The following is a 14384-nucleotide window of genomic DNA, read 5'->3' on the forward strand; positions in this document are numbered from 1 at the left end:
TTTGGGTTTTTGGCTTTTTTTTAAACCGACAAGATAGATTGCTTTTTTTTATTAGCAGAAACCATATCACATTCAGCTTTCTATTTCACTAGCCCTGGTAACGTAGTGGTGCTCAAGAAACCTGAGGTGATGGAGGTAGAGATGCTGAGCCCGAAAGAGGGAAGACCAAATCGAGGCGTGATTGAAGATCTGGGCTTAGACAAAAAACTACCTTAAAAACAGAACCATTTCTTGAGCAGAGATACAGCCCCAAAGAGCCACAGCTCTGCGTAATTGACCATAAAGTTTGATTGGCAGTTGGTGCCCACTCGTGGACAACATAAACTTAGAGTAGAGGCAGAAGACAAAAGATGAGAAGGAAAAGGAGTAGTAATGGACAAGGGCAATTATGTAATCAGTTAGGAGGACCTTCCTTCCCCTCAGTGCATCCACTCTCCACCACAGATCTTGGCAAATCAGAATCCGTGATGCTGTTTGTTTGCTTTTAGTGCCTGTTGCCCTAGGCTGATTTTCTTCCCATTCTATGTGTTGCATACAGTTAATCGTAGCACATTGCTAGATATTTGCATAGTAAAACCATTTCTCTACTTAAGTTGGTCATATAAACATCCTGCAACTCTTCAGAATTTGCACCATCCTGGGATTGTAAACCTGGAATGCATGTTTGAAACTCCGGAACGAGTTTTTGTAGTAATGGAAAAGCTGCATGGCGATATGTTGGAAATGATTCTGTCCAGTGAGAAAAGTCGACTTCCAGAACGAATTACTAAATTCATGGTGACACAGGTATTTTAACTCTTTTTTGAAACGAGAATACTTTAAAATGAGAGAATTAAATAGCAGTGCTTTTTACATAAAGGGATATGGTGGGAATTATTAACCATGGAGAACAGAGTAATTAACACTTTGGTTAAATCTTGACGAACTGTGGTGGACTTCTCCAATTATGCCATTCGAGAGGTCAGGTGGGGGTGAACTATGATTTTTTCCAGGCACTGAAAAAACTGTTTTCTTCAATAACAGATCCTTGTTGCCTTGAGGAATCTACATTTTAAAAATATTGTGCACTGTGATTTAAAGCCAGAAAATGTGCTGCTCGCATCAGCAGAGCCATTTCCTCAGGTGAGATACTCTCCGGAACCTTGAGCCCGTATAATGAAAGGCGGTGGTGTCGGTTCGGATACATAAACATATTGACAGAAGTAATTAGCCTGTAACTGCCAGTGAGGATTAATCCTTGAATAATTTGAACTCAGAACTTACTCATATTGTTTATTTTCATGAAGACTTTTTAGACTTCAGCAGACCTTAAGGAGTATCTTTTTTGCATGTAGACTGTTTGCAGGTCACTTCTCCTCATGGGCAGGGAATGAAGTTAGGAGAGGCCACCTTGGTTGGTGCCTGGTGCTCAGGACAAACTCCCCATAAAATGAGGCAGAGGGGTGACCCTACATTGGGGGACATAGATTTTGAGGCAGGCAGCCAGCTCCTCTTCCTCTTTAGGGCACTTTATTTCAAACATTTTCACCAAAACCTATGTCAGAATTACATTTCCCATCACTGCTATCACTCACATGCGTATCCCCTTTGTGTGTGTTTGTCCTGTGTGTGATGCACTGATTGTTTTACTTGGTGAGACTTCATTTCACTGAAGAGTGTTGACCTTGATCCAAAATTATTTAATAACCTACAAAATGGTTCATAAACCCAAAGTTTGAAATATTTTCCTGTGGAATATGTGTTGGCAGTGCCCATAACTATCAGCTAGACTCTCTCCTTCAAACTGTTGTTTATGTAGATTTGACACACGCACAATTAGTTGGCTACACTAAGGACAAGCAGCTGTTTCACTTGAGTCAAATACAACTCAGATCGTCTTTCAAAGAAAAAGACATATTTTTAAAAATTACTCAACTCTTTTAAGGAGGTAATCCTATTCTTTTACAATGCCTGTATGCTTAAAAGTGATTCCCTATCATTGTGAGGCCAAAAAAGGTTCCCTGGTAGTTGGCGTGATGTTTTAAATAAAGTGCTTCCATACGTCGTTACCTCATTTGATCTTCAGAATAGTTTGGGCAAAGGACGCACACCCCTACAGTGAGGCTAAAACTCCGTCTCTCTTTACCTCTGTTAGGAACAAAGGGCAAATCACATCATTTACTTGACGTGCCTTTTTGCCTAAGTGCTAGCCATGGCCACACTTTATTCAGTTGCCAAACTGCCAAGGCAACTTTTCTTTATCAAGATGTTAGCTGAAATGCGGCATCTAACAACAGAAGAGTTCATATGTCTTCATGGTCGATAATCCTATTCTTCCAATACTCAAAGAGGGAATCACATTCAATAATGGCACGGAACAGTTACCATAAAAACGTGCGTGAGGGTCCATGTCCTAGAAAGCCAGCAGCATTTGAATACACCTTCATCATACACTCTCCAGGCACTGTTGGTACCGTTGGTTTGTAGAGGCCAAATCTCTTTTTTCTCAATGTATCATAATGCTTTTTGTGAAGACAGTTTATGAGGCAGGGCATTTCCTCCGGAAAGTACTTGGCATTTGCTTGTTCGGCATGGATGCATCATTAATCACCAAAATCTGAACATCACTAGAAGATGGGCAGCAGAAGTGCTCTGAGCTCTGCCAAGCTCATCACACTTCCAGAACTTTCTTCCCAAAAGGACATTGTAGTAACCGTGACTACCTTCAGACAGAACTTTTTTCAAATCTAAACATCTCACTAGTAATAATTTATTCCACAGTCACAGGAAACACCTTTGCTCCTTTTTCAAGCAGCCTCATAGTTCTTTACTACACTCAAGTTATTTGCCTATTGACAGTATCCTTGGGAATATAGGTTCTAGGATTAAACAAAATAAAGGGTAAGTTTTAAAATATCAACTTATTTTTCATTCAGCAAACATTTACTGAGGGCCTTTATGTTTTCAGGCGCTGTGAAGTCACTGAGGATTTAAAAACGCAACCTATAATTCCTTTTCACAGAAAATTATCTCCTTTAAAGTCAGATGCTGAAAGATCAGCACCCTCCATTTCATCAAAAAACTTTGTGACCAGGGGCGCCTGGGTGGTTCAGTCGGTTAAGCAGCCGACTTTGGCTCAGGTCATGATCTCACCGTTTGTGAGTTCGAGCCCCGCATCCGGCTCTGTGCTGACAGCTCAGAGCCTGGAGCCTGCCTGGCATTCTGTGTCTCCCCCTCTCTTTACCCTTCCCCTGCTCATGCTCTGTGTCTGTCTCCCAATAGTAAATAAATGTTAAAAACAGACGAACAATGGGGCGCCTGGGTGGCGCAGTTGGTTAAACGGCCGACTTCAGCCAGGTCACGATCTCGCGGTCCGTGAGTTCGAGCCCCGCGTCAGGCTCTGGGCTGATGGCTCGGAGCCTGGAGCCTGTTTCCGATTCTGTGTCTCCCTCTCTCTCTGCCCCTCCCCTGTTCATGCTCTGTCTCTCTCTGTCCCAAAAATAAATAAAAACGTTGGAAAAAAATTTAAAAAAAAAAAAAAAAAAAAAAAAAAAAAAAAAAACAGACGAACAAAACTTTGTGACCACTTACAGCACCCAGCTGGTATTTGACATTGTGGAAGCTAAAACTTCAAAGTGGTTTTTTGAAATAGGCACTAGGGAAGTTTTTCATACCATGTTGGCAGAAGATCACAGGACCATAAATGTATCTGCCTTTTGGGAAAAGCATATTTTACAATTTCCCTATCGACAATCATTTGACATTCGTGATCAGTACAGTTGGCAAGTGTGTTGAAATGATACAGTATCGGGGAGCTTGGGTGGCTCAGTTAAGGGTCCAACTCTTGATTTTGGCTCAGGTTATGAGCTGTTTGTGGGATTGAGCCCCGCCTAGGGCTCTGCACTGACAGCGCAGAGCCTGCTTGGGATTCTCTCCCTCTCTCTGCCCTCCCCTGCTTGCTCGCTCTCAAAATAAAAAAAACATAACTTTTAAAAATGAAATTATACAGTATCATTTAGGGACAGGCAGAATAGATTGACACATAGATAATAATACAAAACTAACATTTTTTTAATTTGCAGGTGAAGCTATGTGACTTTGGTTTTGCACGCATCATTGGTGAAAAGTCATTCAGGAGGTCTGTGGTGGGGACTCCAGCATACTTAGCCCCTGAAGTGCTCAGGAGCAAAGGTTACAACCGTTCTCTAGATATGTGGTCAGTGGGAGTTATCGTCTATGTGAGCCTCAGTGGCACATTTCCTTTTAATGAAGATGAAGATATAAATGACCAAATCCAAAATGCTGCGTTTATGTACCCACCAAATCCGTGGAGAGAAATTTCTGGTGAAGGTAAAAAAAAAAAAAAAAATTATAGCTCTGTGCCCTTTAGTCTAAAAATCTTTGTGATCCCAGATCAGCCTATTTCTTCTGACTTCTCTTTTTAATTTCTCATACTCCTCTTCCAAATTCAACCAGTTACCAGTTTGTGAGCACTCTTCCTCCTGACGGTCTCGTCTCTAACTTCCTTAAAGTTCCCACGCCTAGCACTAACCCAGGACCCAATTTCCTCCCTTTGAAACTACAAAAATACCTAGGGTTCTACCCGTTAGACTCTTTGACGGTGCTTCCCAGTCACCACTGCTGCCAGATCGGTCTTCAGGAAACCCTCCTTCCATCTTAACTGTGCCCTTACATCTCGGCCTCCCTTTAACCACATTGCATCTGTAGGTCTCTCAGAGATAGCCCAACTTCACCTTCTGCCCTCCCCTCCACTGCTCCTGATCTAAAACCTAGCTGCTGACTCTTCTCAGCTGCTTTCTGCATTTTGCTTAGACCTTTCCCTGCCTTCATTCCCTCCTCACTATTGAAATCCTTCCAGTCCTTCAGGGACCCCTTAGCCTGTGGCTCATCTGTGAAGTCTTCCCAGAGCCCCTCCTCTGAACTGTGTAAGATCTACTTAGGCTACTAGGAGGAGATATTCTCCCTGAAGTATTCTTTCTTTTCAGAATTACTTATTTTCAGAGACCTGTATTTCAGGTTCTTTATACCTACAATGAATGATATAGACATTCTTCAGTTTTCAGCTCCCCTGTGGACCAATCCTAGGAGGCATGGTAACATTTGTTTTCCCTGCCTGGTGAAGGTTTTTGAGCTTGCGGGCCCTGGTTCTGTACCCATCAAGAATGCCTTGGTTGGGTCTCTTTAGTTTACGGACACTGACAGGAAAGGCACACACTTCTTTAACAGCCCCATATTGAATAGAACCCTACTGGGGAATACCCCCACCTGGATTTAGCCAACCTTTGGAACACGGGCCTTTTTTGTTTTCCAAAAGTACCAGACCTAATCTTGGGGATTTGACAGTCCATTAAACTGGGAAGGTTTGAGGAACAACATGTAAAGGCAGTAGCAGGCTTTCTTTGTAATGAATACCTAATTGAAGAATATAGGAGAGTCTGGGTGTTCCCAGAATCCTCTTAGAGTTCCTGGGGCAGTGTGGTCTGTAGACTTCAGAATAATCAATTGGTGAGCGTACTAAAGCAAAAACCTGTGGCTAGATCTCAGAGGTTCCAGTTTACCAGTTGGAATGACACCCAGGAATGCATTTTTATAAACACCCCAAATGACTGATGCACATGGTGGACAACCATTTAAGGAACAATGGATAAAAGTTTGAAGTATTGAACACAGGGAAGTTCATACTTAAATACTGTGGTGTGCAGAAGAGAAACAGAACTGGTATAATGGGACTCTTCCCCTTGGTTCAGCCCTGGGTCCAGGCCTTAGTGTCGGTATTTCACGTGTATCGTCATACAGGTGGAAGTCGGTATGTAGCTACATGGTGGTTTTGGTTTTGTGGTATTCTGTTTCTTCAATAAGTGGGCAAAATAAGTATGCCAAGATCTCCCCACTCACACCAAAACACCATGAACATATTTGTATAAAACCTGTTAAGTATGCACTTTTGATGAGAAGTGATCGTGCAAGTCCGGCCACATCTGTAGAGGCAAGGCAGTGGCTTTGGCTCCCTTGCAGACCAAGCCGGGGACTAGAGAACGGTGTCACTGGAGGACAGCAACAACACGTCAGTCTGTAATCAGTTTTTTAATTCATTTGCAAATAATAATACTAACACTTATGTGCTAAGTAAGCACCGTTCTAAGCCCTTTATGTGTGTTATTTCATCTTCTCAATAACCTCATGTTACAGAGGAGGAAAGTGACCCTCTGGCACACGCAGTAAGTCTACACTGTTAACCTGTACTCGACACCGCCTCTGTAACAAAACAGGCACACTTCATAAAATAGGTGCTGTAAATTCAGTGAACGTTTACGGGCCACTAACGTGTCAGCGGGAAGGCCATGTTCTTGAGAAAAGTCGTCCACCCTGTATTTCTGTGGCTTGAATGCCTTCCAGGCAGAGTCACGGTATGTGTGGGTGCCCCATACACCCAATTCACTGGTTGGATTTTCTCTCCTCTTAGCAATTGACTTGATAAACAACCTCCTTCAAGTGAAGATGAGAAAGCGCTACAGTGTGGACAAATCTCTCAGCCATCCCTGGCTGCAGGTAAAAAAACAAATCTCTCTCTGGTGATCCCCATTGGAGCCATTCATTGTAATGTGTCTCACCTAATCAAACTAGTCTAAGATCAGCAGATTCTACACGTTTTAGAATATTGTAAGTGTTCTTCAGTGATTACTTTGTACTATGGCTGAATCTCTGGAAGGTTTGCTGTATACCATTCACATGCAGAACTGATAGGCAGTTCAACTCCCATAAACTGAAAGCAATGATTTAGCCTTTATATAGGGCCTTTTATGCTTCATTTCCCCTTTCTGTAAAATAAGCATGTTATTTTGTCAAATAGATTTTGCTTTTAAGATGCCCACTTAAAAGATTCATATTTGCACTAATGATATATGAAATGCCATTTAAAATGTTTGGCTCAGGGGCGCCTGGGTGGCTCAGTCGGTTGAGCATCCGACTTCGGCTCAGGTCATGATCTTGCAGTCTGTGAGTTGGAGCCCCACATCGGGCTCTGTGCTGACAGCTCAGAGCCTGGAGCCTGCTTCAGATTCTGTGTCTCCCTCTCTCTCTGCCCCTCCCCCACTCATGCTCTGTCTCTCTCTCTCTGTCAAAAATAAACATTTAAAAAAATAAAATAGTTTGGCTTAATTCCCCCAAAAGCTATTGCATAGATTTCTTAAAAGGAACCCCTGAGCTTCAGAGTAAAGAGAAGCTTTAGAACTACTCTAAAGGGGACTGGGGTGGAGGTTGGCAGGTAGAATTAACTTCAAAACAAATGCACGGTTGCAGTGATTATTAAATTATCCTGATAGTAGATTCTAAGTACTTTCCCCTATTTTGAGGAGTAAGGTGGGGCATAAGGTCAGAATTTAGAACAGAATGTTTTAGTGATTATTATTAGCCATCTCAGAAGCCCCAGGCAGTTTTGTTTTAGTTTTAGTTTTAGAAACTAGTTACTTCCTTCATTAGAGACTCTAAATTTGAAAAAGTATCTTAACATTGCTAATTTAAAATATTACGAATGGAACTTACTGTATAGCAAGTACTCATAGTAGAGACTGTCAATTTTGCAGCTATGGGGTTAGGAAAAAAAAGTTCAACGTATTTTATTTCTTTTATAGTTTATAATTCCATTTTTTTCTAGGACTATCAGACTTGGCTTGACCTTAGAGAATTTGAAACTCGCATTGGTGAACGTTACATTACGCACGAAAGTGATGATGCCCGCTGGGAAATACATGCATACACCCACAATCTTGTGTACCCAAAGCACTTCATTATGGCTCCCAATCCAGATGATATGGAAGAAGATCCTTAGTTGTCAATGAGCTAACGTCAGTAAGGAAGGATTTCACGTTATGGACTGATACTTTGCCACACAACTGTTGTTCTTTGTAGGTTATCATCTGCAAGGATGCGAAGATACGGGGAAATGTGATAAGGAATCCGTGACACCAATACTGTAGTTCATCGTGAGAAGGTACAAGAGGGGAAACTGAGTAATAAGAACACATAACGGAACCAAGATGAAGCTTTTCATAAATTTTTATAGCATAAGCAATGACTGGTTTTTATATTTTTTTCCTAATCCTTCACTTTAATAGTATAGTGGCATTTAATTTATCTTCCCTTTCCTGTTACATTATTTTTTAAAAAGGAGAAAAAGGCAGGCTTAGAGTCCAGCCATTGTATAGCTTGACCAAATCACACAAGAGTTTTAAAGTTGAGTACTAAATAGGTTTGCATTTAAAGAGAGAACTGAGGAAGGGCTCCCAGCATGCGATTTCCTGTGAGAACTCTAAATATTTGACCACAGAGGCATTGAGGGGGTTTCCCTGCATGCCTAGAAGAGGAGCTCTAGACTCTTGTACCTTTTTCTTTTTCTTTAGGTCAGTCGACTCCAAAACAGTGATCCCTAACATTTTGGAGTTGAAATTCTTAACGTGCTCTCTACAAGATAGAAATTAAGTTGTCACCTTTTGTGAGTATATTGGAAGGCCCTCTAAGATAATTTTGGGGTCAAATGATACTACAAACCTGGGGGGAGAACCCACTGGTCTAAGTGCGGAGGTAGTTAAGTATGTCTTTTCGGAGCCCAGCCCCCCTATTGCGTACTCGAACTCCCGTATCTGTGACCCACAGCTCTGTGACACCATGGTTGGTTTCTGACATTCAGTAGGTTTAGGTGGGAACTTTCATTACACAGTTTATCTTTACACAGAGTTGAATAATTTGAGGAAGAAAATTACTAAAAGTAAGGCCAGTGCAGGATCAGTTAATGCTGCAGGAAACAGCAAAGAACGTATCCAGTTTTTCTTCCCTTAGCTTATTGGAAGGTTTTACAGATATCCAGAATGTTTGTAAATCAATCATCTCAAGCAGTTTGGGAGAGTGGGTGGGGTAGAGCATGAAACACTTATTCTTTCATCTGCTCTGCTGATCACGTAGCCCTGGCCTTATAAATTGGGGGGGGGGGGGGGGTTGTTTTGTTTTTTTACATTTCAGCACTGGCAACCAGCTAACGAAGTGTTTTTCTACTCAGATATAATATTTAAGAGGTTAGATTTTTCCATAGCTTTTAACAAGTTACTAATAGTTCCCCCCGCCCCCCCACAAAAAAGTTCAAGATCTAGCACCACCCACTTATTAAAAAACTAGCGGCTTTTTATTTTTTCACTCCTCATTAATCACTGTAAGTTTTTTTCCTACAAAAAGAGCAACAAAAGATTGGGAGTCAGGAAATCCAGTCTTTTACGTCTTGGCTCCAATCTAAGCCTCAAGTTCCTCATCAGTCTAAAAAACGAAGATTATAACCTTTGCCTCTATTTTCCTCACAGTGTTGTGATGATCAGATATATAAGAACATATCCATATTCAATAAACTAAAAACCATAAAAGCGTTAACTATCACTGCCCACTGAATTTGAGGTGGCAAAGGAAAAGAATGTCCCTGTATACAGTGTAAGAGAGGGTCTTAAGAGATCCCTGAAGCTACTCCCTTACCTAGGACTAAAATTACTGTGGAGATAGTAGCAAACGTGGTTCCCATGCTTTCAACTCAACATGTCTTTAGTTCCCCTCGTGACAGCCACGAGGGGGAGTACGTTATGGACTCCATCTCACAGATAAGGAAGCTGAGGCACAGGAAAATCAAGTACCTAGATGCTGGAGGTCACAGTTGGTATGTGGATTTGAACTCAGGCAGTGTGGCTCTAGTCCCTTTCCTCCCTCCTAACCATGTTGCTGCACTGCCTCCCATAAACCTCTCCAGGAAACATTCCACAGTGTCTCCTGGTATTTTCTTCTCCTACAGGAGTTTAAAAAATTAATCCAAATTAATTTCACAAAACCTTTTAGAACTATAATTTCCCTGTGGGAAAGGATGGCTTCCCAAATGTGTCCAAACTAAGTCTGTTTATATCAATGTGCTAAAATGGAGTAGTTCTAAGTCACTAGGCACCCTATTGTGGTTTTACTACAGAAGGTGAAAATTAACTGGAATGGTTTGCTCTACTTATGTAATCAAACTACAAGCCATGAAATTAATTGCACTCTTTGTGTCTGTGTTGTTGAATGCCTAAGAAGTTTTCTTAAAAAATTTGTAAAGGCACTGTCAGATAATTTGGAGTAATTTACTCCAGATACTGTATAACCTGCATAACCTTTTTGTCTTGAAGTTGTTTTTGTATAAGAAATAATTGTTAGAAACATTTGGTAATGTACAAAGTAGTCTATAATGACACTGTTCAGTACATTTTTATATTTTTTGTTACATCCCACTTTTGTAAATATCCTCAAAGAAACCTGATAATAAAATGTATTTCCATATCACCATACTTTTCTATGTGAAAACCTGAGCTTATCTCTAGTAGAGGTATCCAAAGAAAATTTTATTAGATTGTGTTGTTTTCCCAGGCCTTGGTAAAAGAACTATTTTGGAAATAGTATTTGTAAATGGAACTAATGCTATATTTAAAACACTGATTTTTTTTTTTTAACTACCTAAAATAAAAAACTCATTTCAATTTATATGAAACCTGAGGTAATTATCTGGAGGTCTCATTTCTTGGAATGAAAGTTTAGAGTAATTACAACTACAGATTTTCGGGAACTATCATCAGATATTCAACTACTGCCACTGCTAGAAGACGTACCATTCAAAGTAAATGTTCTAAGATACAAGGCATTGCCTGATTCCTCCCATTAAATGTAAAACTACTAGATAATTGAGAGGGGCCAATATGAGGCATTTTCACCTTCCAAATTCTCCCAACCAAGTTTTTGAGAAAAGAAAATGCGGGGAGAAAAAAAATAAGGGTGGCTATGAATGGCCCAAGGCTGGGCAGCACGTGAAAAATAAGGCCTCCATCTTCATTTTAAGAGTGAGATTCAGAATGTTAGTCCTGTTCTGAGGGAAGCCAGAGAAGCAATAAAAAACCAAGGGTTGATCACTCCGCCAGCAAACTTCGAATACAGTTAAGCTGTAAGTTCAAAACATGGCTGGTATTCTTTTCCTTTAATCTCATAGGGTAAAAAATTTTAAATACCACAAAGGAGAATGAATTTCTACCCCTCAAACCCACTTCCATGTTGGGCTTTTTGTTTTTGTTTTGAGTGAGTGAGCACGTGTGCACATACAGCAGAGGAGGGGCAGGGGGATGGAGAGAAACTTAAGCAGGCACCATTCTCGGCGCAGAGCCTGACGTTGAGTTCTGGCTCACCACCGTGCGAGCAGGACTTGAGCCAAAATCAAGAGCCAGAGAGGCTACGCTGGCATATTTGATAGTAATTACTGGCATCCTTCCCTCACTTTTTATATATAAGTAACTATCACAGAAAACCACCAGTCTGCATTATTAATTTCTATGAAATTAAGCATTTCTTTAAATGCAGCTTCTCCCCAACAAAAATGGAATCATAACTATAAAACATTTTTACTTGACCACATTTTTCATTTACTACCTTCTTAGAGGTAAGGACATACTACTCTACCTCTTTTTTTAAAAGTACTTTATGGACAGTTCTATTTAACCCATCCCCTGTGAAAGGCCACTTAGATTTCCAGTTTTTACTAAACCAATCAGTGTTCATGTTTACTTTTTAAAATAAAAATACAGCAACTAGCCTTATTAATTAAAGGATATTCATTTCAAGGTGCCTGAGTGGCTCAGTTGGTTAGGTGTCCAACTCTTGATACAGCTCAGATCACGATCTCACAGTTGTGGGATCGAGCCCTGCATCAGGCTCTGTCTGCACTGATGGCATGAAGGCCGCTTGGGATCCTGTCTCTCCGCCCCTCCCCAGTATGTTCACATGTACGTTCTCTTCCACAAAATAAACTTTAAAAAAATTAAGGATACTCTGTTTCATGGTAACTTGTTTCATTAAGCTGAAAGCACACAATTGTGCCAAAAGCCACACACAACCTTAAAAGATCAATGTTTAGTTGTACTGTATATAAAATGGGCTACTTTTATTGGCTGTGAGACATAAAATACTGCGATATGGATTTTACCTGTGATATATGTAAATGGGTTCCCTTTATTTTGCTTTCTTAGGCAGACTTAGGGGTAAAACGTCCACATTGAGATATCACCTCCAGGCAAGTTCACCAAACCCAGCTACAGGTGACGGAGAAGGTTTTGACTGACACGCATTCATCGGATGGCTTCCACCATGAAGTCTCTGATGAGGTAGCAAGGCAAAAAAGTGAAATCTTTCTCCCATCTTCTTAGGATTCATCAACATATCATACCCCTGAAGTAACTGCTGCCTGGATGGCTCATCTGATTTGTCTGCAAGAACCTGAAAGGAAAAACTTCTTAGAAGAAATAACCAGAAGGATTCCTAGTTACATGCAGCAACACTCATGACTGTTAGCCACTCAGTAAAGCACTACTTAAGATGGGATTTCTGATCACCTGCCTCGAGTCATGGGGTGCTCACTAAAAGCCCAGGTTGCTGGGGTGCCGGGGTGGCTTAGTCGGTTAAGCGTCCAACTTTCGATTTTGGCTCAGGTCATGAGATCGAGTCCTGTGTCAGACTCTACACTGAGCATGGAGCCTAGGATTTTCTCTCCCTCTCCCTCTACTCTCTCTCATAATAAAATAAAAAATAAAAATTACTGGGGGGGCGGGGAGAACGTAGGTTGCCAAGACCCAAACCTGTGGATTTGTAGGTTTAGCAAATATTCCCAGGTGGTTTGATCTACTGATAAACACAGTCAAGTTTTCTTAACAAACACAAACACCATTTGGAAGTCTTAAATCTACCTCACACAGAAACACAGGAACTTACAAGGCTCCCCCGCCACAACAGGCAATCTGGTTCCACCATACCCTACAATAGCAATACCAAGCATCTGGCTAACAATAGGAGCGCTGAGGCCAGACGTACTTATTATTTTAAAGGTTTTTTTGGGGCGCCTGGGTGGCGCAGTCGGTTAAGCGTCCGACTTCAGCCAGGTCACGATCTCCCGGTCCGGGAGTTCGAGCCCCGCGTCAGGCTCTGGGCTGATGGCTCAGAGCCTGGAGCCAGTTTCCAATTCTGTGTCTCCCTCTCTCTCTGACCCTCCCCGTTCATGCTCTGTCTCTCTCTGTCCCAAAAATAAATACACGTTGAAAAAAAAAATTAAAAAAAAAAAAAAAAGGTTTTTTTGAAATATAAAATTTTTTGTTTCAAGTTTTTATTTGAATCCCAGTTAGTTAACACATAGCGTAACATTAGAAATACTACAAAATTGAAATATTTAAGATAGTGAAATAAATCATTACCTTCAGCCGGACATCAATGCCCATGTTTTTTAAAAACGTCTGTTGTTTTATTGGACCCAGAGAAGCTACTTTTCCCTCTGCCATTCTGCGCAAATAACTGAAGTCCACATCAGCTGTTAGGTCTGCGGTTCCCGGGGCGATAAGGACATCATGAAGCTTATGGCCACAAAATCCCTTGAAAATAATTTTAAAATGATGAATTTTTGTCCTTTTGTGGTTATCAAGATTAAGGAAATGCTATCATTTTAGTACATTTTACATAACAGCTGTTAAAAAGAAAAACGTAGCCTGAATCAGTGGTTTCCAAACTCTTAAAACAGCACCCTTTCTTCAAATGAGATGCTATGTGGAAAACCCAATATAAAGTGCCGCCTGGAGTGCCTGAAGATGCTGCCCACAGTGATGGAATAGAGAAGGAATTATAATACTATAAATGAATATTCATGACAAAACAATGTGATATTACAATGCTAGCCACTGTAGAAGCCAAAGATAAAGATCTTCAATGAGTTTCAAACCTAAAAACTTAATAGAGCACGCCAATTAACTTTTGAGAAGTCATCTTGCTGAATTATACGTACTCTGAAGGTGTCTGTCTTAGTCCCATCATGACCATAATCGGCAATCAGCGCAGCCCCTCCAGTCAGCGCAATGCGTTGAGAAAGTTCCTGAATAATTACACCAGCTTCAGGACACACTTCCACGTGATCCCTCGTTTCATCACTCTAGTAAAGGAACAGCTGCATCAAAATGCATCACTGAAAAAACGGTTTCCTTAGGGTTTTTCTATAATGAGCATTTCTTGGTTACAATACACTCCTTCTCAATACACATTATGTTGTCCACACTCAACTTTCCACATGACGTCCTCTTTATTATATGGAACTCCCTAGTGCTTTGATGCCGTCCACTAAGTTTACAAAGATACTTTAATTTTAATCCCTCTTATAAAAAGGCATATGCCTCCCAAACCCCTAGATGGCTGGTTCATTATAGTTTTATTTATGGTGATATTATGCTCGTAATTCATATAAATATATTCCCCTGGGCTGAATGCATGGGAAAGGAATTTTTGTCTGCCTAGAATAGTGCCTGGCAAAT

At 40.8% G+C, this 14384-nt stretch overlaps 2 protein-coding genes across 7 annotated transcripts in view; one reads left to right on the plus strand and one right to left on the minus strand.

Moving 5' to 3' along the window:
• Window positions 1-10546, plus strand: part of PRKD3 (protein kinase D3) — an 87932-nt gene extending 77386 nt beyond the window's left edge. For 2 of the 3 annotated variants that reach the window (XM_047854606.1, XM_047854607.1), the window contains exons 15-19: window positions 625-786; window positions 1024-1122; window positions 4062-4329; window positions 6464-6549; window positions 7655-10546. In XM_047854606.1, the coding sequence (XP_047710562.1) occupies window positions 625-786; window positions 1024-1122; window positions 4062-4329; window positions 6464-6549; window positions 7655-7828 (789 nt within the window). In that variant the 3' untranslated portion in view covers window positions 7829-10546. The remainder of the gene's footprint in view (window positions 1-624; window positions 787-1023; window positions 1123-4061; window positions 4330-6463; window positions 6550-7654) is intronic. The other variant, XR_007151264.1, reaches the window with a different exon arrangement.
• NDUFAF7 (NADH:ubiquinone oxidoreductase complex assembly factor 7) overlaps window positions 1-14384 on the minus strand; it is a 37947-nt gene that overhangs the window by 2029 nt on the left and 21534 nt on the right. For 3 of the 4 annotated variants that reach the window (XM_047854614.1, XM_047854613.1, XM_047854615.1), the window contains 3 exons: window positions 13865-14008; window positions 13284-13457; window positions 11960-12315 (listed from right to left, as the gene is read on the minus strand). In XM_047854614.1, the coding sequence (XP_047710570.1) occupies window positions 12103-12315; window positions 13284-13457; window positions 13865-14008 (531 nt within the window). In that variant the 3' untranslated portion in view covers window positions 11960-12102. Of the gene's footprint in view, window positions 1-11959; window positions 12316-13283; window positions 13458-13864; window positions 14009-14384 lie in introns of those variants that run through there. The other variant, XR_007151265.1, reaches the window with a different exon arrangement.

The sequence above is a fragment of the Prionailurus viverrinus genome, chromosome A3 (genome assembly GCF_022837055.1).
Source record: "Prionailurus viverrinus isolate Anna chromosome A3, UM_Priviv_1.0, whole genome shotgun sequence".
NCBI lineage: Eukaryota > Metazoa > Chordata > Mammalia > Carnivora > Felidae > Prionailurus > Prionailurus viverrinus.